The sequence below is a fragment of the Macrotis lagotis genome, chromosome 1 (genome assembly GCF_037893015.1).
Source record: "Macrotis lagotis isolate mMagLag1 chromosome 1, bilby.v1.9.chrom.fasta, whole genome shotgun sequence".
NCBI classification, from domain to species: domain Eukaryota; kingdom Metazoa; phylum Chordata; class Mammalia; order Peramelemorphia; family Peramelidae; genus Macrotis; species Macrotis lagotis.
Genome location: NC_133658.1, coordinates 799,903,163 through 799,930,821, shown reverse-complemented (window position 1 = coordinate 799,930,821; position 27,659 = coordinate 799,903,163). Strand labels below are relative to the sequence as shown.

The following is a 27,659-nucleotide window of genomic DNA, read 5'->3' as shown; positions in this document are numbered from 1 at the left end:
AGGTGTCATAGGAAAGCCAGGAAGTACTATATCTTCTTTAGTGTGATTTCCATTGATAAAAATCATATCCATTGATTTTTTTTTCCTACAGTAGAGAAAGTCCTTTAGCATATAGTTGAATGTTAGAAATTTATACCTTACAATTGTCCAGGCACTTTTTCAACTGTTTAATTGGATCATCACCACAGCCACTGAGGTAGGCAAAATATAAGTTCTCATTCCTTTTTTATAGTAGAGGAAATATAATCGCAAGGAAAGGAAAACCTTTGGAGAGATAAGAAAATCCATGTCGGGGTAGCTAGGTGGCGTAGTGGATAAGGCACAGGCCTTGGAGTCAGGAGTACCTGGGTTCAAATCCAGTCTCAGACACTTAATAATTACCTAGCTGTGTGGCCTTGGGCAAGTCACTTAACCCCATTTGCCTTGCAAAAAAAAACCTAAAAAAAAAAAAAAGAAAATCCATGTCCTTGTTCCAACTGTGCAATCAACATACTATAGGTTTTTGGACAAGTCACTAAACTTCCTCATACCTCATTTTTCACATCTATAATAGAATAAGAGTTAGGCCAATATTCCTTCCAACTCCAAAACTTTAATTATATGGGTGTATAAATGAAAGATTTATTTTGACCTTATTTTTTAGTCTGGGAGAGGGAAGAAGAGAGAGTAGAACATATCACAGAATCTTCAAGTTGGAAGAGATCTCGAAGGCAATCTGATTCTGTCTGTTACCTGAATAGTTATAATCTATCAACTAAGCATCTTCATTTTGATTAAAGACCTCTAGTGAGGAGGAATCCATAATCTCCAGAGGCAATCATTTCCTTTTTGGAGAGCTCTAAATGCTAAGAAGGTTTTCTTTATGTGGAGCTGAAATTATTCTCCTGGTAGTTGCTTCCTACTACTATGTCATCTGAAATGAACAAGAACAAATCCAAGGCTTTCTTAAAAATCAAAACCCACCATAAAGAGAATAGATTTCATCAGTCTAGGGAGTAATTGAAATCCTTGTTAAAAAAAAAAATCTTAGAGCCACTAGGTGGCACAGTGAATAGAGCACCGGCCCTGGAGTCAGGAGAATCTGAGTTCAAATGTGACCTCATATACTTAATAACTAATTACCTAGCTGTGTGATCTTGGACAAGTCACTTAACCCCACTGCCTTGCAATAATTCATACATACACAAAAAGAAAAAAATAAATCTTACTCTAAAGGGCTTCCCAGATGAGAAAAGTTCATTGAATAAGAATGATCATGTATCACTGACATGAAAACTTGTAGTCCTACCTATAAGTCACCTTGTCTTAAAAATGATTGCATGCCCTTTTGAAAAACTATCATAAAATCTTCAAAAATGAATCTTTAGGGGCGGCTAGGTGGTATAGTGGATAAAGCACTGGCCCTGGAGTCAGGAGTACCTGGGTTCAAATCCAGTCTCAGACATTTAATAATTACCTAGCTGTGTGGCCTTGGGCAAGCCACTTAACCCCGTTTGCCTTGCAAAAAACTAAAAAAAAATGAATCTTTAATCTTCGGTTTCATCAATTTTAGTTTTTTTCAGGAGTCTGTCATTGATTTTTTTCAACATCAAAAACTTATTTCCCACTATCCTATCTTTACCCTATTTGTACTTTTCTTTCTCCTTTCCTCTTATCCTTACTAACCATTGTTTTGCTTCTGATCCCTCCTACTTCCCTGTCAAGTACGATAAATTTCTAAACCAAATTGGGAGCCAATATATTTTAGCCAAGTGTGTTGAGAGTAAGATTTACTTAGTGTTTATACTCTCCCTTCTTTCCCTCTACTATAATAGATCTTTTGTACCTCTTCATCTTGTTTTATTTATTCTCTAATGTAGGAGTGGGGAAGTCCAGCATGTGGGCTATATAAGGCCCTCTAAATCATTTGATTTACAGCAACTGTAGGCAGGACTTGAAATTCAATAAATCTAGGAGCTTTTAGGGATGAATTAATTAAAAGTTTGACCAAATACAGCAGGCTAATTTTTAAGTCGATAATTTTGTATGGTCTGCAAATCATGTTATAAATATCTAAATAGTCCTTGGCAGAGGAAATTTTCCTTCCCCTGCTCTAATGCTTCTAATTTTTTTGCCCAGTATTGTCCTTTTTTAAAAATTTTATTTATTTGTTTGTTTTCTAGGTTTTTTGCAAGGCAATGGGGTTAAGTGGCTTTCCCAAGGCCACACAGCTAAGTAATTATTATTAAGTGTCTGAGACTGGATTTGAACTCAGGTACTCCTGACTCCAGGGCCAGTGCCCTATCTACTGTGCCACCTAGCTGCCCCTATAATCTTTCTTTATGTCTTAATTGTTTTTTACCTATCTTATATTTATACCCTCTGCCAAAGTATCCTCCTTTCAACTATCCTGTTAGTATAGTCTTCAAGAGTCATACACATTATTACCATCATACTCAATTTGTATTCACACTTTCTATTCAAGTATATTCCCTTCAACTTTCACAATAGAAATATATAGCCTTCATGAACTAAAGTGTCATTACTTCATGATCAATTTATACCCATACCCTCTGTCCAAGTACCCTCCCTCCATCTGTTCCATTAGAAATGCAATCCTCATGGGCTAAAGTAAATCATCATATTGTGATCAATTTTTAACCATACTTTTTGTCTATTTGTGCTCCTTTCCTTTATGAGAAATACAATTCTCAAGAATTAAAGATGTTGTCTTCCTATTTAGTCTTATTGACAAACTGTTTTTTTCTTTCCATTTACCTTTTTTAATTAGCTCTTGAGTCTTATATTTGAAGATCAAATCTTATATTCAGTTTTGATCTTTTTATCAGGTAAATTTGAAAGTAATCTATTCTGTTGAAAATCCATCTTTTCCCCTGAAAGAATATTTTGAATTTTGCAGGGTAGTTGATTCTTGGTTGTAGACCAAGCTCCTTTGCTATCCAAAATACCATAGTTCTGACCCTCTGATCCTTTAATGTTGAAGCTGATAAATTCAGTGTAAAGCTGACTGTGACTCCTTGGTATTTAAGTTGCTTCTTTTTGTCATCTTGCAGTATTTTTCTCCTTTAACTGAGAATTCTGAAATTTCGCTACAATATTCCTTGGAATTTTTATTTTGGGCTCTCTTTCTGTATGTGATCAATATATTCTTTCGAGGACTATTTCATCATCTTATTCTAGGACATTAGGGCAGTTTTCCATGATAATTTCCTGCATGATATTTTTCCAGGCTCTTCTTTCTGATTGTGGTTTTCAGGATTTTTCAGGTACCCATTTTCCCTAAGAGATACTATTTTTTTCAGTCCTTTGGTTTTGTTTGATGAATTCAAGGAGTCTTATAGAGTCATATTTCTATTTGTCTAATTCTTAATTTTTAGAATTTTGTTTTCTTCGATTACCTTTTGTGTTTCCTTTTCATTGGTTAACTTTCATTTTTAGAGGAGTTGATTTCTTTATTCCATTTGGTCAATTTTACTTTTAAAGTTATTGTTTTCTTCAGTTGATTTTTCATAATTCTCCTACATGACTCACATTGCTTTTCTCCATTTTTTCTTTTTTTCCTCTTCTTTGGTTTTTAAAATTCTTTTTGAGCTCTTCTAAGAGATCTTTTATGGATTTGAGACAATTCAAAAAACCTCTTTGGGGGCAGCTAGGTGGCACAGTGAATAGAGCACCGACCCTGGAATCAGGAGTACCTGAGTTCAAATCCAGTCTCAGATACTTAATAATTACCTAGCTGTGTGGCCTTGGGCAAGCCATTTAACCCCATTGCCTTGCAAAAAAAAAACAACAAAAAACCTCTTTGAAGCTTCACATGTGGGCATTTGTCACTGCTTTCTTCTTTTGAGATGACATTATTTTTGTCCCTCTCAGAACAGTAACTTTTAATGTTAGATTTGGGGGGGGGGTTGCTCATTTTGATAGTTGAGCTTTGCTCCTGGGGTAAAAAGGGAGGTACCTTTTCAGTCTTTTTGTGCTAGGGTCAGAAGTTTGGGGGCTTACTGCTTGCTCGTGGCATTTTAGGTGCTAGTGATTAGTTCCCTGTGTAGCCCAACCCAGTCCTGACTATTGCAACAGCGTTCCTGGGGCTCAAATTTTGTCTTCCAAGCTGGGGTTGGGACCCTCACTTCTGGCCTGCTGCACCACTGGCTTGCTGAGCTACACTGTGGTTAAGAGCCCCCTGTCAGACTATACTCCCCTTTTACCCACCTGAGACAGACCTTTACTGAAGTTCTTCCATATCTTGAGTCGAGAATTTGTTTCATTCTGGTTTTTTTGTGTGTTTTTTCACTTTAAGGTCTGTTTCAAGGCTTCATTTAAAGTTGTTTTGGTAAAAGCAAAACATCATTTTTTAAAGCTAAATCTTTGGACAATACCAAGAATTTTGGTGACAAGAAATGTCTTTTCTGGGTCTTCTGTAGTTGGGGTTGTATCCCCTACTGGTTGCATATCCATGAACATTGCTTTCCAGGATAATGGCTAAGGGCACTGGGTTGGAAGCATTGCAATTCTCAATGCTCTTGGGCTTAGGGTCATGACACTGTCTCCATCAGCGTTCTAGGGAAGATATAGTGTTTGTAGTTTTGACTTGACTGGCAAATACTGCCTCCTCAGGGTGTCTCACTTACTTGCTTTATGTATGGTAGGTGGTGAGGATGACTGACTCCTTTGCCATAAAAGTTTCCATACAAGTTGATAACAGGTAGATTGTTTTGCACATACTCTTAAGAATTGCTCTCACTGCACAAATAAGACATATATTTGAATGCATGAAATAAAACCACAGCTCTAAAGTTCTTCCTGAGGGGAGAGAGGCTTGTTCTTCAAGGAATGAGAGTGTGGATTCATAGGTACTGTCTGACGAGAAACCCATAAGGGGTCAGGAAAAGACAGGAGCTGCATATGGTGACTACCTACTAAGGCACTCCTTCAGTAAAGAGTACTGAAGCAATTGTTTGAGGTCTATTGGTTTCCTAAGGCATGATTCCAGGATATGACAGAGAGTCACCCAAGACTACCAACCTGATAAATGACATATTTCTGGCAATTCTCATGGCATCAGAAAAAATCAGTTGGGGCTGTCTGCAATGGGGAATACTATCTATATCCAGATAAAGAACTGTAGAGTTTGAACAAAGATTGAGGACTATTAACTTTAATTTATTTTTCTAAATTTTATTATTATATTTACTTTTATTTTTGTACAAATGATGTTTTTATACATTACTAAAATATTCTTGTTTAAGAGTAAATATAATACCCCTTCCTCCCCAAAAATATAAACCTTCATGAGAAGTAAAGTAATGAGAAAAACATTAAAATTAAAATTAAAAAATAATAATAATAGGGGCAGCTAGGTGGTGCAGTGCATAGAGCACCAGCCCTGGAGTCAGGAGCACCCGAGCCCAAATCCAACACCAGACACCCAACAATCACCCAGCTGTGCGACCCTGGGCAAGCCACCCAACCCCATTTGCCATGCAACCCCCCCAAAAAAAATAATAAATGTGCTTCAGTCTATGTTCTAACACCACCAGCTCCATTGTGGGTGGATCATATTCTTTAGGATAAGTCCATCACAAAAGCTACTTCCATATTTTTCCACTGTTGCCATTGCTGATTGCAACTCCCTCCATTTGTACTTCCCCACCACCATATACTATATTTTCTCTCTCCTTTCACTCTGTCCCTCTTCTTAAATGTGCTGTAGGGTAGCTGAGTAGTGCAGAAGACTGATCACTGGCCCTGGGACCAAGAGGCAACGAGCCCACATACCACCCCTAAGGCCCAGCAACCACCCAGCCCTGTAGTCCTGGACAGGCCATCCAATCCCAGCCCTTTTCAAGAAGTAAAAAAGAAAATGTGTTATATCTGACCACTCTCCCCCATGGTACACCCTCTCCTCCATTACTCACATCCCCCCTTCACCCGTCCTCCTTCTCTTCTTCTTACTCTAGATGTCTATACACCATTGAGTACATATGCCATTTCCTCTCTGAGCCACCTCTGATGAGAGCAAAGGTCCCCTCATTCCCCCTCACCTTCTCCTCTTCCATATCATTGCAATAGTTCATTGTAATAAAAAAAAATCTTATTATATGAAATATCTTAACCCATTCCTCCTCTCCTTTCTCTTACTCCCATTAGATTTCCCTTTTAGCCATGGACTGCATTTTTATAATATATATATGTATGTATATATACAAGTTCAGCTCTCTCCTGTGCATCATCTTTCTTATGAGTATTATCCAGTATCATTTTTCTATGCATGGATACATGTAGTTCATCATAAGTCCCTCATATTTTACCCTTCTCCTCCACTCTCTATGCTTCACCTGAGTCCTGTATTTGAAGATCAAACTTTCTATTCAGCTCTGGCCATTTTAACAGGAACCTTTGAAATTCCCCTGGCTCATTGAAAGTTCATCTTTTTTCCCAATTTTTTCTGTGTAGTTATCAGTTGCATTCTGAGCTCTTTTGCCTTCCAGAATATTATATTCCAAGCCCTACGAGCCTTTAATGTAGTTGCTGCTAAGTCCTGTATGATCCTGACTGTAGCTCCACGATATTTGAATTTTGTCCTTCTGTCTGCTTGTAATATTTTCTCTTTGACTTGGAGTTTTGGTACTTGGCTATAATATTCCTGGGAGTTGTTTTCTTTTGATCTCTTTCTGGGGGAGATCAGTGGATTCTCTCAATTTCTATTTTGCCCTCTGTTTCTAGGATATCTGGGCAATTTTCCTGTAGGAATTCTTTAAAATTGATGTCAAGGCTTTTTTCCTGATCATGACTTTCAGGTATCACAATAATTTTTCAATTATCTTTCCTGAATCTGTTTTCCAAATCAGTTGTTTTTTCAATGAAATGTTTCACATTTTCTTCTAATTTTTCATTCTTTTGGCTTTGAAGTATTTTGTCTTCTCTTAAAGTCAGCAGCTTCCTTTAGCTCCATTCTACATCTGAAGGATTTGTTTTCCTCAGAAAGCTTTCTTAACTCTTTTTCCATCTGGTCAATTCTGCCTTTTAAAGCATTCTTCTCTTCAATAACTTTTTGAACTATTTTATCCATTTGACCTATACTGGTTTTTAACATGTTTTTTCTTCAGCATTTTTATTGGATCTTCTTGACTAAGCTGCTGACTTCTTTTTCATGTTTTTTCCTACATCTCTCATTTCTTTTCCCAATTTTTCTTCTATCTCCTTCACTTGATTTTCAAAATCATAGCCTGAGCCCAATTTCTGTTTTTCTTGTAGTCTTCAGATGCAGGAGCTTGTACTTCCTCATCTTCAGACTGAGTATTTTGATCCTTCTTGGGATCATAGACAATGTACTTCTCAGTGGTGTTCCTCTTTTTTTCTCTGTTTACTCATTTCCCCAACCTGTGCCCGGTCTTGGGGTACTTCCTGAGCTTTTGAGTATTATTAGGACACTCCCCCACAAGGATCTCAGTGTGTGAAGCTCTGTCTTCCCTCCTGGTCTATGAATGACCACAAGTGTACCCCTCTTCCACGGGGCTGAAGTGGGGGGCCCTGCTGTTCTATTGGGGGGCCTAGACTGTGATCAGGGCCCCAGAGTCCTGTTGAAGGTACAGAGGACAAATCTCAGAAGTCTCTCTCCACTCCCCTCCCTTTGGTAAGCTGAGCACTCAAGACTCAGTTACCTGGGGGCTCCTGTCTACTGACTTGGCCTGCTTCTGGGTCCTGGATCTGGGCTACCACAGCTACGCTGCTCGCTGAGTGCCCTGAGGGCTGGGTTTCAGGTGCTTGCTCTGGCAGAGGCCCCCACTGATCTTCCAAGTTGTGCCCAGTGCTCCCCAGGATGTAGATCAGGAAACTGTGCCTGCTGCCAAGATCTGGCTCCCAGGCACCCTGGGGCTGCCTCCAGGAGGCTGAAGTTCCTTCACTCCGGTGGGCTGCCCTTCTAACCCCATGGAACAGAGCCTTTCCACTATTTTCCAGGTTACCTTGGTCTGGAGAACTGCCTCACTGGATCCCTCTGTGGGTTCTGTCTCTCAAAAATTTAGTTAGAGTCATTATTTTATGAGTTTTGAAATATTATAGAGAGAGAGAGCACCTAAGAAAGGCTCTTCTCCTGTTGCCATCTTGGCTCCTCCCCTATTAACTTTAATTTAGAAAAAAACTGATATCTTATTATCTGATCTTGCTATCTCTTATACTTTATGTTTCTTCCTTAAGGATATGATTTCTCTCTCATCACATTCAATTTGGATCAATTTATACCATGGAAACAATGTAAAGACTGGCAAATTGCCTTCTATGGGAGGTGGGAGAAGGGAGTAAGATTAGGGGAAAAATTATAAAACTCAAAATAAATAAAATCTTTTAAAAAAGAAAAAAGAAAAAATATAGAAAGTATTACTAAAGATTATGCAGAAAGACTTTTGTATCATGGTCTCTTTGGGTAGACAATTTTGTAAAGCCTCTGGACCTCTCCTCATGATAATATTTTTAATGCATAAAATAATATACATAGATTGCAAGTGGCAGAAGGTTTATGATCTAAAGAATACAGGGGATATTTTTATCCCTGCTATAGGTTGACTGCAAGAATTTCATAAGAGAAAAAGTAGATGTAGCAAATGAATATATATGTGGTATGTGAGAAAAGGGCTTGGATTTCAAGACTACAACTTTATCAAAATACAAACTCTTGACCAAGGTTGAAATTTCAAGCAAAAATTGGAAAGAATATTTTAATCTAGGGTCTTGCAAATCAAATCAGAGGAAAAGAAAAGGGAGCAAGAATACTTAACTATCTGCATATTGCCACCAAGCTAGATAGCAAGAGCAATAGCTGCAACATATGAGGAAAAATAGTATTGAAGATGTCCAAAAACTCATCAGAAATAAAATCTAATGAAAGAACCAGCAATAAAATCTTGTTCCTCAGCTGTTTACATAAATTCTGTGTGCATTACAAATAAGACAGAACTAGAGATCCAATGCAAAAGAAGTAAATATGACCTAATCACTTAAATCACTTAAACCTAATGAGCTAGGATTCATAACTGGACTATAGGCCTGGAAGGTAACACTTTATTCAAAAGGAACAGAACTGGGGAGGGGACAAAGACATGTTCTATTTTAGGAAGTATAGGAACCAGAGATAAGAGCAAAGTTGAGATAATTTGAGTGAAGTTCAATGATACAGAAACAGAAGTGATTTATCTCAACACTAACCCATCATTATAGGCAGCTGCTTTCCTCAATGATAATTTAATATTTCAAAACATAAAGACATCACCAATGATTAATATTGTTTAAATAAATTTCTAGAAAAAAGACTATAGCAATTGACTTTTAAAACTATTCACTATAATCAAGGTGAATTTATATCAGGGATACAAGAGATAGTTCAATAAGGAGAAACTAATTAACACAATACCCACCCCACACACCATAGTCCATCTTCTTGTCTTTGGCTCTACCTCTTGAATTTCTGGAGGAGAGACAATACCCTATGGGACTTAATCCATTCTTTCCCAAGCAATATTATCCTGATTGATGAATGCTCCACTCACAAGATTCAGTAATTGGAGACAGTTACAGTCATGCTATATCTGACTATCACCATCATCACTCCACATAATCATCCCCAATTTTTGTCTTTTCATTTCTGAAATCAGAATAAAAATCAATGTTCTAGTGCTACTGGAAACCCCATGAGCATTTCCACATTCCCAAACCTGAAATGCTCTTCCTCCTCATCTCTGCCTCCTGGCTTCCTTCAAGATCCACTAAAATCTCCACTCCTACAAGAAACCTTTCCAGATCCTGCCTAAAGCTAGTCTCCCTCTGGGTAACTTAGCAGTCTATAATTGTTTGCATGCATTTCCCACCATTAGACTGTGAGCTCCTTGAAGGCAAAGACTGTTTTTGCTATTGCTAGTACAGTGCTTGGAAAACAGTAGACACTTAATAAATGCATGACTTATCCCAAAGGGATTAAATGAGCAGAGAAGCACCTTTATAGGCTTCTAAATATTCTGGGCCCCCTGGGGGTGGGGGAGGAGGGGAGTCCCTCTCTTATAATAGTTAAAAGTAATAATAAATCCAACTCTTTTTGTTACCTTTAACTTCCTTCACCTGCCTCAGTTCATTTTGAGCTTTAGAATATTTGACATTTTTTTCCCAAGACTATGCCACACTCTTATACTCATCCTCTAAGACTGGTGTCTCAGTAGATAGGGCCAGGGTCCTAGAATCAGGAAAAGCAGAGTCCAAATCTAGTCTCAAATACTTTGACCTTGAGCAAGGCAGGAACTTCTGCATCAATGTCCTCAGCTTTAAAATGGGAATTCTAGTGTTTTTGAGGAACAAATGCAATAAAAACGAAAATGAAGACAGTGCCTAGCAAATAGGCACTTAACAAATCCTTGTTCCCTTCCTTGCTCTGTTACCTAGCCTTGATTTGCCTTAATCCTCCATATTTCTTATTAATATCTAAGTTGATTAGTGAGTTTTCCATATGTCTACAATAGTCACTTTAGACAAATCCTATATGTTCTTCCTCATTGGAATTTTTGTTTTCAGAATTTCATTCTTAATATCTCCCAAACTTACTGAAAGGACTTCCCCTGAAGTCCATGGGTTCCTCTGAACCCTTTGAAATCTGTTTTTCCAAAATTTACAGTGCAATGTTAGCCTATAATGTGGATTTCTTTTTCTTTCTATTGCAAAATTTGGAAAGCTGTGGTCACTTCTCACTTCCCCTTCCCACCTCTAACTCAAAGTTCCCATAATTTCCATCACAGCAAGTCACTGGCTTCTCTTAATAAGAATCAGATATGAGATCTTCCCTTTAATGGTTTTTCCACCTATTGAAGGATGAAATAATCATTAGGGCAAGTTAAACACTTATTCTAGGGTTCCAACGTGGAAGATTGAATGATGGGAAGATTTAAGGGGAAAGATTCTTGGTTTTGTGCATTTAGAACTAGTGAGAATACTGGGTGAAGATGTCCTTTAAACAGAGGGAAGGACTGGATCAAGGAAGAGGACTATGTCTATATATATGGGAATTATCTGTATTAAAATGGTAACTGGAGCTATAGGAAAGAATGAACTTGTCAAAGGAAAGAACATGGATATAGAGAAAAAAGTCAAGAAATTTGGAGGGAATACTATTAAAGGATCAGAAAATGAGAAAGATGCCAGGAAAGGAGACAAAGGAGGACTGGTGCTAGAAGCTGACTTGGGGATAGAAAGAGTAGAGTACAGTGGCAAGAACTGAACCAGAACCAACCTCTAATCTATGGGTGGCCACAGCCAAACACCACAGACTAGAGATAGGATCTCAATCAATCTGATTTTAAATCAAATAGAATTTTAAGAGTGAGGAAAATGTTTGCAAACAGAAGTTATTCTGAGGAAGAAGACTTAACATTCTGGGGCAAAAACAGGTCCTATATACATTATGTACATAAAAAATGAGCTCGACCATGACATAATCTTTCTTGGGTCTTGAGTAGCATTTCCCAGGGCATGATCATATGTGGATAATGCAGATGTTCCTGGGTCCTGTGGGACCAATCTCCAAATTGTTTGTGTCAGCAGGGCACAAAACTAGAGTTAACACAGCAGGAACAGGAATACAGTACCTGGTTTGGTTCACTCAGCAGTCAAGGAGCATGTGAAAAGATGTGATGAATGTTGACTCTCAGGTTCCTGGGAAATAAGATCTAAATCCCTCAGTGAACACCTGGTGCTAGTCAAAGCAATGTACTTTGCCAGGGGGTGAGATCATCCAGAGTGCAAAAGATTGTTGTTATGCCAAGCTCAAGGCATAAACCTCCCTTCTGGGCCTTAATTCTGAGAAAAAGGATGTCTCTAAAAACTTTGAAAGAAGGATCTGGGTTCAGTTCCTGCCTCTGACCCTTACCGACCATGTAACACAGGTCAGTGAGCCTCTTTGATTGTCTGTTTCTACATCTATAAAACGTGGATAATGGCACCTAACTTACAAGGTTATTGTGAATCTCAAATAAGAGTAATGTGTGTAAAGTCAAGTTGAGCTAAGATAAGAAGAAGAATTTATTATGCCTTAACTGTATGCTAGGTACTATGCACATCAGAGAAAGACATAGTTGCTGTCCTCAAAGAACTTGTAGTGTAATGGAGGAGACAACATATAAATTACTAGATACATTCATAGAATAATTAGTAGGTTTGAGTAAAATCTGAGCATGGTCTGTAACAAGTTCTGTTTTTTCAAGAATTTTTTTAAATATTGGAGTATAATTATACTTTTTTCTCTTCTCAAAGGCATTTAATTTTAGAGGCATAACCCCTTTGGAAACAGCCAGTACCTAGACCAGTATAGTAGTGCCAGTTGTTTGATTAAAAACTAGCAGGAAAGGCAATTCTTTACTGATGGTCTATTTATCATTTAAAGCTAGTGCCCAAAGCATCCAAGACAGTGATTTGTAGTATGGTTACTATGTTTTTGGCAGATGTGAGAATAGTGACAAGCTATGGCTAAGACTTCAACAAGAAGGGAAGAAGGAGAGAGGGACGGAGAGAGAGAGAAGGGAGAGGGAAAGGAGAGAGAGTGGGGGAAGTGGAGAGAGAGAAAAGGGAGAGATAAGGGAGAGAGAGAGAAAAGGAGAAAGAAAGAAAAGAGGGAGGGAGGGAGGGAGGGAGGGAGAGAGAGAAAGAAACAGGCAGAGACAGAGGAAAGGAGAGGAAGAGACAGACAAACAGGAAGAGAGAGACATGAAGAGGGAAAAGGAAATGTATGGGTATCCTTCCAACCTATTTATTTGTGGGATCAGTGTATATTTCCCTAAGGGTCTGTGTCATAGAGTCCAATTTCAAAGCAGATTGCCATAAGCTTATGTGTTGGAAGAGGGGGATGGAGTCTTTGGTTAAGGTCCTATATATGACATTGTTCCTGGCCCAATCCAGGGCAATGACCAAGGTACATCTATGTTTCTCCTCTCCAACAGGTGATCCACCTTTACTATACAGCTTCCTCCAGAAAAGATTAGGGATCTGCTTAATTCGAAAGCCTGCTGAGAAGCTCAAGCACCCACACATTTTAATTCCTCAGAAGTCCAACCGGAAGGTATAGATGGGCCCAAGGGGCTCCTGTTGGTTTATTGAAGGAAAGCCCAGGATGGGGAGGCCACAGTACATTCTTCTTTGTAGGGACTAGCCCAGGAATGGGCCCACTATTAGGATTAATCTGCATGAATTTAATTCTTTGATCTTGGTACCTGAAAGGTTATTTCTACCTTAAAGGTACCTGAGGAAACTTTTAGTCCCACTATAAGAGACTCATTTCTTTGCATTAAGCATTAACTTCCCCCTTGTTCATAAACATGTAGATAACCCTGTGAGGAATATTCTGTGATGTATAAGTTGTAGAATATCAGAACTGGAAGGAACCTTTGAGTAGAGAACATAGAATATTAGAGCTAGACAGGCCTGTATGACCACCTCATTCGACTGGTAAGGAAAGGGAAAGGGAAAATAACTCATTCAAGCTAATTAGGAGTAGAGTTGATACTAATTCCAGAATTCTTGACTCCCAATCTGAGGTCCTTTCTTCCAAAGCAGATACTTACTACCTCTCTTACCTATCCATCAAAGATACATCCATATTCTACCCCAAAAGATAACTACAACTTCAGGAGAATTACAAGAGTTTAAAAAGCTTTTAAGACCCAGAGAATAGCTCTTCAATGGTAGGATTTTAGGTATTTAAGGGGGTGAGAAGTAAAGAGATTCTAATAAAATTAAAACTGTGAGAGTTATGTCCAACTGTATCAGAGGGGTTTTACTGCACTGCCAAATTATTACATGACCACAAATGCAAATAGCCTTCATAGAATCACAGAATCTCTGAGCTATAAAGGGCTTTCAGGGTCATCTAGTAACTTATATTCAACCAAAGAATTCTTTCTTATAGACTCCCTGACAGAGCATCATCCAATGACACCTTGGAACTGTCAAGTGACAGGAAATACACTCTAATGACAAAAGTCCATATTTTTGACAATCTTCTGGTATACTGTTATACTATAAGCCATGCAATAATACAGATTAAAAGATTGACATTGAGGGTCTCCCAAAAGGCAATAGTCAAAGGCATAGTGACCATCAGAGGGCCCACATGTGGGCTAGAATGTATTATCATCAAATTGTTGTACAGGAGAAGTGGAATAAAGGAAGTGTATGACTGGAAAACAAAAGCTGGCTGATTCATGGACAACCCTCCATTGATATCCACACAACATCAAGAAATAGAGGAAGTTTCCTAGCATGTTGAGTTGGCTTTCCCATTCTCCCCTCCCCACAATGGAGATTATATGCAAGGGCACAAGCAAGAGACACAAAAAGTGGGATAGATGGATAGTGTCATTCATTGGGTGTGGAGGGAAAGATCCACTCAACTTCTTTTAAATCTCTTGATATGGTATGGATACCAATGGGAGGAGGAAGAACTGCCTACATTGAGGAGACTACAGACTTACTGAAATTTTGGAGGAATAGGCATTCTTATTTATTTAGCACTTTGAATTTTACAAAATATTTTCAAAACTGATCTGAGTGTAAAACAAACATCTAGGCTCAAGTCCTACTACAGATACATACTACTGACTCATATCTTCTAACTTCCCAGTTCCTTGTTGTTCATCACTTCATTCTCAAAGAGGACCAGTTAGGCAACTCTCTTAAGACTCTGGGTGTAGACCATTTGTAAATTTGCATTTCCTCTTTTTAATTCTCATGATATTATAAATAACAAAACAAAAGTCCCAATCATATAGGAAAACTAAGTATTATTTTTCCTATTTTGCAGAAAAGTAAACTAAGATACAGAGACATCAAGTGGCTTCTATAGGAAATCATAGCTAATAAATATCAGAGCCAGAATATAATCCTACATCTTCAAAGCCTTATACCCAGTACTTTTCCCAGTTTACTGTATTCCCTGCCTAATGGACAGCTAGGTGGTACAGTGGATAGATCACTGACCTTGGAGTCAAGAGGATAGGAGTTCAAATCCAGCCTCAGGCACTTGACACTTACAGCTTAGCTTCAGGGACATCTCCAGTGGTCCTGATTCATATCTGACCATTGGATCCAGGTGACTCTGGAAGAGAAAGTGAGGCCTGTGGCTTAGCACAGCCTCCCCTCATTCAAATCCAATTCATATACATAGCATGGCATTACCTCCCTGATGTCATGGACTTCTTGGAGAATGAAGGACAAACAACAAAAAAGAACAACTCCCTGCCCAAATCACATGCAAAAAGGTTCCCATGATGTTTGGCAACTAAATCTCTTCACTTTATTGTTTTCCTTCTGAGGCCAGACTCTCAAAATTACTTTTTCCTAATGTAAATACAATTGCTCTTTGGAGAAACCCTCCCTTCTTTAGTCATAATTCCCCCTGCCCTGACTTACAGAACTCTCCTCTCTTACTCTGGTCTCTGAAAGGTTAAAAACAAGCTTGAAACTCCCACTCTTCTCATGAGCCAACACAAGGCACAGCAAGCATAAAAGGGAATTGCTAACAAATCCTATGCAAGCATGTTCAACTCATTTTGGAATATCCATAGTCATTCTGTAATTGGCTTTGGTCTTTTAACCCCACAGTGAAGAAAGCAGCCTTTTTGAGTATCTGTGGCTGCATGGAACTGGGGATACATTAGACATCCAGAGACCATATCCTCTCTTTAGCTAACTTCATCCTGCCTGGAGAATTCTAGAGCAAAGAGATCATACTTGAGGGGAGACTCTCCATCCAAGTTCAACCTATAGCCCAGGGATATGGGTTTTGGTCCTTTGCCTTGACCTTTGTCCTTTCATTTTAGGCAAAGAAGACTAGAAGCTAAGATCTTGTGAGTTTGAAAAGGTCAGGAGAGATTCAGAAGTGGAGTTCATGGTAGGGCTTCTAGCCAGTTCACCTGGCTTAGAAGTCTTGAGGATCGACTTATAAAGTTTTAGTTAACTTATGAATGAATGAATCCCTTCTTTTGACTAAACAACAAACCAAAGAATTTCCCCTATGCCACATCAGGGTTGCAACTGCTGCCCAGGCTCATTGGTTAGTCTCCCATCCCAGTGTTTTAAAACAAGAAAATTAGTCATACTTTGAAAGGAGTAAACCGCAGATTTTGACTACAAAGAGAGTCTCCTCCTACCTGGAGGCTCCCACCATATTTTTATACCCTGCTTAACACAGGACAGAAAACAAAGAAGGGGGAGATGGTTCTTATCTGAGGAAGGACCCAAAAGAGAAGGAAGGAGACAGAACATCAACAAAAAGGTAGACTAGGTCAATTGGAAGCTGAAGATCATTAAATGGTTACTATAGCAGGTGAAAGAATAGGAGACTTCAAATACCAGGGAATCTGCCAGAGATTAGGAAGCCAAATTTCAAGGAGGTCCAGAGAGTTCCTACATTATCCTACCCAAACTGCTTCCTGGAAGCTTAGGTATTTTTGGGTATAGAAATTTGCACATCCCCCCATCTAGACTGTACTGAGACCTTGCATTGGCCTGGATAGGACTTACCACCTTGTCCTGACTAGGCTACCTGCATAAAATCACAGGTCCTATATACACAGGCTCAAGAGCACATCAGGAGCCCCATGTTCCAAGCTCTCAAACAAGAAATCAGTCAGATTTTTTCCATTTTTGTATTATTATTATTATTTAACAAATTAATCAAATATTAAACTCATAGTAAAAGTAAGGGTTTTTGAACAATATGTCTGGGTCTTAAGGACCAAAGATGGAGTTGATTTATTTCGATTCAGTGGGTGTTTGGAGGGGCAGAAAAGAAAGAAGCCTAGAATTGCTGTTGGGAGGTTTGATGCCAATTCCAGCTCTGCAACCTCATCCTATATGACCTTGGTGAAATCATTCCCCTTTTTCTGGGCCTCAGTTTGTGAATGATTAAAATGGGGAGAATGGTGCTGGTACTACATTAATCTCAGAGCAGATCAAATGAGATCATAGAAAGTGTTTTGTGACCATAAAGTGACTGTTGTTATTATGGGGGTGGGGGGTGTTGCGGGGTTCCTTCTATGACAGGTGAAAACCCAAATTCCGAAGGTCCAAAAGGCCCCCATCATACTAGAGCTGCCACCTCAGGAAGTGCTGGATACACCAGCCCCATGCATGTCTAGGCGAGCCTTCACACCTCTCCCACCAATCCATTCCTCAACATCCACCGTCTTCACCAAAGAGGGTTCTTTGAAGACAGAGACATCTAACGAGATATCTGGTCCTGATACAGGATCAGATGACGATGTGAAAAGCATAGAATCTTTCTTCATGACGCAGGTGCTTCTGGCTCAAGTCCTGATGACCTCTATTCTCTGTTTCAATGGACCCTATGTCCAGCCAGACCCTGCCCCTAACAAAGAAATAGTATACAACTCAGTAGCAGAAAAATCACTACATTTGGAGTTAGATGACCTGACCACAGATCTTAGCCTTTTTTCTTACCAGTTGTGCTCTGGAACCTCTCTGGGCCTCAGTTTTCTCTTGTCTAATGAAAGGATTGGGCTATTGGGAGTCAACAGATTCTGGTGATTTTCCAAATGCTGGGCAAAATACAACTCAAGAATTCAATTATCCTAATGTAATTTTTATCAACCTTCCTACTTCAGACACAGAAACCACCTATTATCCACAGTCCTTACTTAAGCTTATGAGCACAAATCATCCTCACTTCCTCTTCCCTGTGTTTTGCATCTGCCATTCCACCCCTGTTGCCCAGTTCCTGGTAGTCACCTCCCAAACCTCTTAAAAACCACTATTCCAAGGCTGCAGAGGATTCAGAGGCCACTGTGTAGGAATTAGCTGTTTTATTGGCCTGTAGGATGGTTTGGCTTTCAGGATATTGCTACAAGATATGGGGGAATGAGGAGATGGCAAGGACAAAGTCACTGAGACCTCAAAGGGTGAGCTATGTCTGGGATGTCAGGTCATCCGGTTTGCCTGGAACATTGAATGTGAGGGGGATCAGGAGGGAATAAGACTCCAGAGAAAGTTGACTAGGGAGGACTATAAATGCCAAGCTGAAGAGTGAGAAGTGAAGATAGTCCATGGGAACTACTAAGGATTTGGAATACTTTTAAAATTCTCATTCCTTCCCTCTCTTCATCTTCACCCCTCCCTCTCTAGAATTTCTAGAATGGGAAACAGAAAAGCTGGAAGATCCTTTAAAGATAATCTAAAACAAGTCATTAATTTTTACAAATGGGGAAGCAGTAGCCAAAAGGGAGGGGAGGTCAAACCTTGGCAAAATCAGACTTGAACCCGGAACTTCTATTCCAAATACAGAGATCTTTGTTCTGTGCCTCACTTTCCTTCTGAGTGCCTCCATAGCAGGTCCCCAAAGGGAGCTCCAAGGGGGTTTGGGGTTGTGTATACCTGTGAAGGAAGAAGCCCTGGGGTTAATGGTCTATCTGCCACCTCAAGGTGACCAAGGTACAGAAAACTCCCAGGAGCCAGAGAGAGCCTAAGTCACTGGAGGAAGATAAGAAAATGAAGGACAAGGACAGAGAGCCAAAGAAGTCAAAGAAACCAACTACCCCCATCCCAGAGAAGTACAAAGGTTATGAGGAACTCATCCAGACAAAGTCTGATCCCAGCTTCGTGGAACCTGTGGGTGAGTGGAATAATGAAAGCCAACCTGTTGGGTCATTTCCCAAAGATATTCAAATCCCAAACAGTATCTGGGTTGAGCCAGCCTTTGATCATATCATCTAATGGGAGGGAAGAGATGGAAGTGGAAAGGTCCAGCTCCTCTCCACATTTCTGACTTCTTTATTTTAAGCATCTTTCTCTCTTCATGGCCGCATTTGGGACATTTTTGGCAGAGATACTGGAGTAGTTTGTCATTTCCTTCTCCAGCCCACTTTATAGATGAGGAAACTGAAGGGAACAGGAATAGGTGATGACCTGGTTCAGTACTCTATCCACTCTACCATTTGAGGACTTGGCCTCTGCACAGTAGGCTCACAGTATTTAGAGCTAGAAGAGGACTTCAGGAATAATCTCTAATCTGTCCCCATTATCCAGATGAGAAACTTGAAGATTCAGAAATGAGAAATGACTTAAGGGAATCCTAGGATCCTTTATCATAAATCATCCTTCTCCTTTTTGGAAATGAAGAAACTGATACCTAAAGGGAAAGGGACTTGCCAAGTAAGCAGAGCTAGGTTCCCCAGCTCCTGAAATTCCCCCTTTTTTGAGAAGTCATGCTGTATCTGTCAGATCAAAGAGAAAGAGTCATTATTTATTAAGCACCTACTGTGTGCAGAGATAGTGTAGAGAGGTAGGAAGAACCCCAGACTTAGTAGTAAGAAGTCTGAATTCTAGTCCCACCTTGTCAAAGTCCTATTCTCCTGGTTCCCCACAATCCTATTTATAAGTACAGGTGAAAAAATGAAGGCTCTGAGCTCTCATACTAACTTTCAAGGTAATTTGTGGGTAAATCACTTGGTTTTAATGAACTTTAGTTTCTTTATAAAAATGGGGCAATGATACTTACATTATCTACCTCAAAGGGTTATCATGAGAAAAAGTTCTTTGGTAACCTTAAAAGATTTTAGAAATTTGTGTGCACAATAATAATAATAATTAGGGTAGCCTTTAACACTTTTTAAGGATTGCAAAATGTCATCTCATTTGGTCCTCACCAATCAGGGAGTTAGTTGCTCTTACAAACTCCATTGGAAACTGAGGCAGATAAATTAATGGACCCACCTAGGGTCATATAGCCAGTAAGTATCTGAGCCCATATCCAGTGCTTTTTCTTAATGTGCCACTGACTGTTTAATTCTTAGTGGGACCCTTATGTTTATAGGCCTGGTAATAGGGTATTTTATATTGCTGTGCTTGCTCTTCAATTCAATGATGGCTTTGAACTAATGTGTTCTCTGATTAGTCTGATGAAAGAAAGATTGGTAGAGCTTCTGAGCTGTGGGTTGCCCATTGGTCTGACAATAAGCCATCCTCTCATATCCTTCCACTCTGAGCTTTATACTATCTATACTCCTTAATGTTAGAGCTACCTTTTTTCTTTCAAAGACATCTAAGCTTTTGGGGAGGTTAAAAATTAGTATGACATGTCTTTTTTCCCTATTTGGTACTTAAGAATTTGTTTAATGTCTGTCTGCTCTGGTGAACTCTAGATTCCCCTGCTCTAAGGAAGAAACATTTTTCACAGATAATCTTGAATATAACTCAGGTCACTCCCAATTGCAGACCTCTGACCACCCCCACCCCAAGTTGAAGGCACATTTAAGTTCAGCAAATGCTCAAAATCATTCAATCAGTCCATTAGTCTGCATTCATTATCTGATGTGAGAGGTTCATTGAGTAAGAATGGCAAGGACCATACTAAGTACTGGATATAAAGAAAGGCAAAAGACAACCCCTGCTCTCATCGAGTTCACAATCTAATGGAGGGGAAGGGAAACAACATGCAAACTATATAAAAATAAGCTCTATACAGAATAAATTAGAGACAAATCAACAGAGAGAAGACACTAGCAGTAAAGGGTATCAGGAAAGGTTTCTGTTGAAGGTATAATTTTTTAGCTGGGACTCTAAGGAATCCAGAGAAGTCAGAGATGGAGATGAGGAAGAGTGATAATTCCAAGTTTAGGAGGAAAAATAATGAGTTCAGACATATTGAATCAAAGATGTCTACAAGACATCTAGTTTGCAATGCCCTATAAGCAGTTGGCAATGCAGGACTGGAGACCAGGAGAGAGATTGGGGTGGAAAAGTAGTTCTGAGAATCATCAGCATAGAGATGATAATCGAAACTAGGAGCTGATGAAATCACCAAGTGAAGTGTAGTATAGAGGGAAAAAAGAGAAGAGGGCACAGGATGAAACCCTGGGCATCACCCACCATTAGAAAACTACCTGGATGAAGATCCAGCAAAAGAGGAAGGAGCAGGAATCAGGGACAGTTAACTATGACAAGTAGTAGGGAAAATATGGGATGGGGATTTGGGGGAGGGTATCTACCATTCAGACAAGTCTGGTGAACTATAGGTCTTGAAGGTCTTTTGATCTATACAATCCTCTATTAAACTAGAATATCTCCTTCCAGGATAATATGGCGAAGGAGGGGTATGGAGTAATTAGCTGTTGGGTCCTTAAGAAAGTCAGTGCACTATAAAAAGGCACTTGGAATCAGAGGACATTCAAGTCCCAGCTATTCTATTTCATAGTTTCATTTCCCATGAGCTCTTCCTGAGTCTCTGTTTGTTCAGTTCTACAATGGGCTAACAAGACTTGCACTTCCTCCTTAATAGGCATTTTATGAGGACAGTATTTTTTAAATTATAGAACACCAGATAGAACTAGTAAACTACAGTTACTATCCTTACCAGTTCTAAATGAGAGAGGAAGAGGGGATGTGTTATCTAGAACAACCCACAGGGGTCAATCAGTCAGGTAAAGCGTCCAGGGAGGGGAGTCAACCATCTCTGAAGAGGTCCAAGAGCTGATTGAACACATCCTTTTGGCCCTAGGAATTCAACAGAATGTCAGGGCCCTGTACAATATGCTAAAGCATCCACTGATCTATCGCAACTCCAAGGCTAAGCTTGATGCTTTCGAGAATCCCTACTGTCCCAAGGAAAAGCAGGTAAATGAACCCCAGATTTCCTGTCCTAAGGAAGGAATCCAAGCATCATGTGCCCCTCCAACTTCCCTGGATGTCTCTCTCTGTCTTTTTTTCTGTCTTGTCTATCTGTCTGTCTGTCTGTCTGTCTGTCTCTCTCTCTCTCTCTATCTATCTATCTCAGGAGCTTTCCTTTCCCCTTCCCTCACAGTTCCAAAAGTTTCCTCTTTCTCTTTCACTACCCCTTTCTTGGTTCTACCTCCTTTCCCCTTTCACTTTGCACATCTCTCTCCTTCATTCTAGAGTCCTAGGAAACATTTTCCCTTTCTCCCCACAAGGAAACCATAGCTATGATCTCATTCTCATTTCCCATAAGAATACTGCCTGGTGTTTGTGAGTTCAGTAGGACTGGGTTGTTTACCTCTAGCAATTGGGCCAGGGGAAGCTCTTTGGGAGGGAACTCTGGATCAGCCAAAGGGCAGAGATATATCTCAGCTAACATATGACCCCTCCTCCCCCAACATACAGGTCCCTCGGAGTAGAATTCCTACCCCTCGGAAGACACGAGCACAATTTTTGGAAGAAATCTTGTATCAAATGAGGAACCCCCAGCAAATAGTGGACAGTCCACTAAGTATGATCTTCCATGCCCCTCCCCCAATGCCTGCCCCACTCCCCAGCCCTAAAAGTATATGAGTTGTAGCCATAGGAATGGAAGTGGAAAGGATGGGGAGGATTCTGTAGTTCCAAAGAATGAATCATCAACCCCCAAATTGCCTCTGAAACTTGGAACTGCTGCTTATCCATTATGGGATGGAAGGGGAGAGTAGACATAGGAAAGGTTTTGGAAAGGAAGACTCCATAACAAACAAATGTTAACTAAATTCTCACTATTCAAAGAGGCTGAAGCCCCTGTAAGAAGGCAGGCTACATACCCACCTCCACAGTTAAGACATAAACACATCCATAGGCCTCATATTAGATTAAAGAGATTAATTTTCTCCCTGATCTTAAGAAAAGGGAGGTTTGGAGCATGGGGGGGGGGAGGAAAAGGAAGAAGAAATGATGTGAGAGGAAATGATGGTGAGGGGACAGGAGTTACATTTCTGAGAAATTATTATTGGATCTTTGAAACCGTCTAGTCAAGGGATGAAAAAAGGCTAGAACTAGAAGGAGCTTTAGAAATCTCTGAGCACAACCTGTTGGTTGAGTTTTTGTTTTGTTTTTACAGATGAGGAAACTAAGGCCTAGGGAGAGAAAGTGACTTGTCTGGGGCCATAGAACAAATTAGTAGGAGAATCAGGACTAGAACCCAAGTCTTCTTACCAAATGGAAACTTTCAAATGAGGGACATCCCCAACAGGAACTCCTGGGGTCAGCTTTAGAAGCTATTAAGAAGTGTTGCTTTCTACTTACAGGCTCTGTTCTGCGGAAGCGAGCGGAGCGCAGGCTGGAGGATCAAAAACAGTATCAGGAGGCCCAGCGCCTCTTGAAGGAGTTCAAGACTAGGTACAAGAGAGTGGTGAGGAGCTCCCTGAAGGAGGTCTTTGATAGACCCACTGACTTTACTGAAATGGAAAAGATGGACAGCCGGCAAAGGCTGTTGGAAATCCAGGGTTTTCTGGAAGAGTGTGAGGACGAAGAGGAGGAGGAAGAGAACAAGGACTATGTTTAGACTTTCTCAGGGGCCGCTTACCTGCTCACCTCTCTCTGGAGTCTTACCTTCCCAGGTCAGTTCTCCCAGGACTGGGGGAGAACCAAGTCCCTGGCAAGCTATTGGGGAGGGAAGGGAGGGGGGGTGGTCAAACTTAACAGGTGAGGTTTGGTTTTGGAAAAGACTCAGTGACCCCACCCATCTAGGGCTCATCTTCAGGGCCAGGGTCACTAGTCAGGGTATTTTTCACACCTACTAACTACAATAAACACACACTGCTCACATTTGGACTCTTATTATTTTATAGGTGCATAGAAATCCCCATTCAACACCCTACTAATATCTCTTTAAGACCCAGAGGTGACTCCAGGCTATCAATGGGGGCAAGAGCTCTGGAAGATCAATCAACCTATAGACTTCAAATGGAATTTTAAACTTTAAAGTTGAAAGGGATCTTGGAGGTCATCTAAGCTAACTTTTTACAAATGAGGGGACTGAAATCAAGAGAGATTAAGTCACTTTTCTAAGGACACCCAAGTAGGAAGCAGTAGAATTGTTACTCAACCCATTCTTTAGACTCCAAAGCTAGTGCTCCTTCTCCTATGCCACAAATACAGGGCCACTGATGGGTATGACCAACCCAGCTAAATGTAGGGCAGCTCCTCTTCAGAAGACTGGCAAGCAGTAAATCCATATTTTTGGCTAAAACCCATGAAAGTCCACTAAAATGTGGGGAAGGGTCAAGGACTGTCATTTAAAAGAAGAATCTGTGGATGATATCAAAGACCCTTCAGAGCATTGGAGTATTGTATTCCAGAGCTCAAAGAAACCTCAGAGAGTCCAACTACTTTAGTTACCCTCAAAAGAAAGTCATCCAATTCACCTGCCTCTACCTCTCCTCTTGAAATGTAGTCTGCCAGTGACCTACTGGGTGAACTCCTCTGTAGGCCTAGATGTCTCATGTAAAATGTGGGGGTTTTCCTAGATCATCCTAAGATCCTATCAACTTAGGCCTTCTGGTTTTATGATTTGCTTATTTTCCCAGGACTTCTTCACCTGTGCTTATGATCTGCTGAGCTAATTGCATGGACAAAAGAAATGCTTGGTGGGCCATAGTCATTGCAGCTAGAGGAAAGGATGTACTTTTTTGGTCTTAGGGGGCAACAGCCTGGTGAAGACAAGAAATACCTTTTGGGGGCATCTAAGTGGCACAATTGATAGAGCACCGACCCTGAAGTCAAGAGGACCTGAGTTCAAATTCAGCCTCAGACATTAGATACTGACTAACTGTGTGCATTGCCCCACAAAAAAAATACCTTCTTGAAGTTTCCTGTAGAAAGAATGCTACAAATTATGATTAGTTCCTAATGATAATAATAATAATAATAATAATAATAACAATAACAGCAACAATAACAATATTTGTTAGCTAACATTTATATATTTAAATAGCTAGGCACTGTGCAAGGTGATTTTCAATTATTGTCTCATTTAATCCTCACAACTATCCTGGAGGTTGATACTGAAAATCCCAGCTGTAGCCAAAAGAATGGCCACATTAGGGATGAAATAGAATTTTATAGGCTATTGTAAACCTAACAATTTATAGTTTATTTTGATTTACAAAGAATGAATTTTTAGAAAACAACAGAACTACCCATATTCATATAAAAATCATAGAATGTCAGAGCTAAAACAGATAATATTGAAATGATCTTTTAAAGAAGACCTGCCTGAGGTCACACACTTGTGTCAGTGGCAATGTCAAAATTTGAACCCAGGTCTTCTGACTCAAAATGCTCCTAGCTACTACACCACAAATTTGCTAAGCAAATCTTAGCACGTGTGAGTGCCATTTTGGATGAATGTGGCAAAATGGATTCCAATCTTCTCTGCCTGGCCAGATAGGGTACCTGCAGGAAGGAAGGGACTTTATGGTCTCTAGTATAGAAGTTAAAGGAGTGTCTGAGAAGGTAGGGCTTTCCTGGTCATCAGGAATAGTCACAGTTGGAGGTTAGAAGGGATGGGCCCTTCAGATATGCACAGCTGATTCTGGACAGGTCTTGCAATGATGGAAAGGAAGAAGATGGCTAGGACTTAAGTCTGATACATTCAACAGGTTAGCCTCTGGTCAGACCTTCAGAATTCAGAATAGAATCTAAGGAGCCCAGCCAAGTAATATACATGGGCCTAGGTATATTTGCTACAGCTGACCTTTTCCTCCAGTTCCCCCAAGCCAACTCCAGAGAATACAAAATAGGGTGCCACAAACCTCAGGATGTAGAAACACCAGGAATCATCATCTGGGGCTGAGAGCTGGGAGCCAGAGGTTACAAGTCATACATTTCATCATTATGTTATTAGTGTTGGTTTTTTTCTCTTGCCCCATCTTAATTCCACTTTTCAAGGATAGACATTCAAATGCTTGACAACAACTATCATCTTCCTAAGTTTCCATCTCCTGACTTTTATCTAGTGAGGCCTTTGACCTTCCTGGTTGCCTTCCTCTGGACACTCTCCAGTTTATCCACAAGGAGTTTTTTGATGTCTTTCCTACATTGCAGTAGGATTGATCCATCTATGGCAGAATGCAGTGATGCTCTTCACTACTTGAGTCTCTGGGCTCTGTCTCTCTTAATTGAACTTAAAACCATATTGGAGCCTTTGGTTGCCATATCACAACAACAACCCCTGTTGAACATGCAGGTCACTAACTGTTAGACATTTTCCAAATGTCTTGTTACCTAACACTACCTTCCCTATCTCCTAGTTTAAACATGATTTTTTTTAATCCCAGTTAAATTCCTTCTTGTTAAATTAAACACAATATTCCAGGATATTAGGATTTTTTTATGTCCTTTCTTCTATCCAACACATTAGCAATCTCTCCTACTTTGGTGTCATAAGTATGTGACTTACGCCTTTATCCTCTGATTATGTTAAATAACAAATGCTCAAGGCAATGTCCCTAGACAAAGTTGATATTGAATCAATCATAGCCATTCAACCTGTTACAACTCTCTTAGCTCTATCCCTGTCTAACATCTTTCCATCTTATCCATAAAAATATCATGAGAGATAATTTAAATTTTTTTAAATCTAGATAATTTATAGAATTCCCTTAATCTACCAGTAACTTTGTCAAAACTAACTTTGTCAAAAAAGGATATCAGATTAGCCTGGTATCACATATTCTTAATGAAGCCATGATAGCTCTTTGAGAACATGGCTCCCTTTTCTAGATATTCACTAACCTTAACAATAATCTCCTTAATAATATATCCTAGAATTAAGAGGTATAAAGGACTTATTGCTGAAATAATAGAGGGGAAGAAGGGAGGAAGTGAGAACCACTTGAATCTCACTCTCATCAGATTGGCTTAAAGTTTATATACACAACTCAGTTAAGTTAAGAAACTTATCTTACCTTTTAGGTGTTAAAAGGGGAAAAGGGGAGGGGGGAGGAAAATGAGGAATCAACAGAAGGAAGGGAAGTATGAAGGGTCAAAGGGAAAGGAAGAAAAAGGGGAGGGGGTTGAATATAGGAGAAAGCTGGGGGCTTTCTCTTCAACACACTGAAGGTGGTGGTAGTCAGAAACAAAACACTAGGGAATATGAATAAAGGGGGTAAAGGGGAAAAATACAAACAGAGGGAAGATAACATGGAAGGCAATAAAGAGTTAGTAATTAGTAACTTTGAATGTGAATGGGATGAATTCTCCCTTAAAATGTAAGCAAATAGCAGAGTGGATTAAAAACCAGAATCCTACAATATGCTGCTTACAAGAAACTCATCTGAAGCAGAGAGATACATCTAGAGTAAAGGTAAAAGGTTGGAGCAAAATAGATTTTGCTTCAGCTGAAGTGAAAAAAGCAGGAGTAGCAATCCTTATCTCAGACAAAGCAGCTGCAAAAATAGATATTATTACAAGAGTTAAGGAAGGAAACTAGACCCTCCTAAAAGGTACTGTAGACAATAAAGTAATTTCAATATTAAATATATATGCACCCAATGGTATAGCATCCAAATTCTTAGAGGAGTAGTTGAAGGAGTTACAGGAAGACATAGACAACAAAACTCTACTAGTGGGAAACCTCAAACCCCTTCAGATTTAGATAAATCTAACTATAAAATAAAAAAGAAGGAAGTTAAGGAGGTAAATAGATTGGTAGAAAATCTAGACATGATAGACTTATAGAGGAAACTGAATGGGATAGAAAGGAATATACTTTCTTTTCTGCAAAACACGGCACTTAGACAAAAATTGACCATGTACTAGGGCATAGAAACCTAATAATCAATTGGAGAAAGGCAGAAATAGTGAATACCATCTTTCTCAGATCATAATGCAATAAAAATCATATGCAATATTGG

At 39.7% G+C, this 27,659-nt stretch overlaps 1 protein-coding gene across 4 annotated transcripts in view; it reads left to right on the top strand.

Annotated features, from left to right (window-relative positions):
- Positions 1 to 23,581, top strand: part of XRRA1 (X-ray radiation resistance associated 1) — a 127,350-nt gene extending 103,769 nt beyond the window's left edge. The window contains exons 15-21 of one of the 4 annotated variants that reach the window (XM_074216870.1): positions 12,969 to 13,087; positions 16,217 to 16,300; positions 17,071 to 17,322; positions 18,466 to 18,655; positions 21,539 to 21,654; positions 22,159 to 22,264; positions 23,049 to 23,581. In XM_074216870.1, the coding sequence (XP_074072971.1) occupies positions 12,969 to 13,087; positions 16,217 to 16,300; positions 17,071 to 17,322; positions 18,466 to 18,655; positions 21,539 to 21,654; positions 22,159 to 22,264; positions 23,049 to 23,305 (1,124 nt within the window). In that variant the 3' untranslated portion in view covers positions 23,306 to 23,581. The remainder of the gene's footprint in view (positions 1 to 12,968; positions 13,088 to 16,216; positions 16,301 to 17,070; positions 17,323 to 18,465; positions 18,656 to 21,538; positions 21,655 to 22,158; positions 22,265 to 23,048) is intronic. The other 3 variants (XM_074216872.1, XM_074216871.1, XM_074216873.1) reach the window with 3 other exon arrangements.
- Positions 23,582 to 27,659: the final 4,078 nt, after the last annotated feature.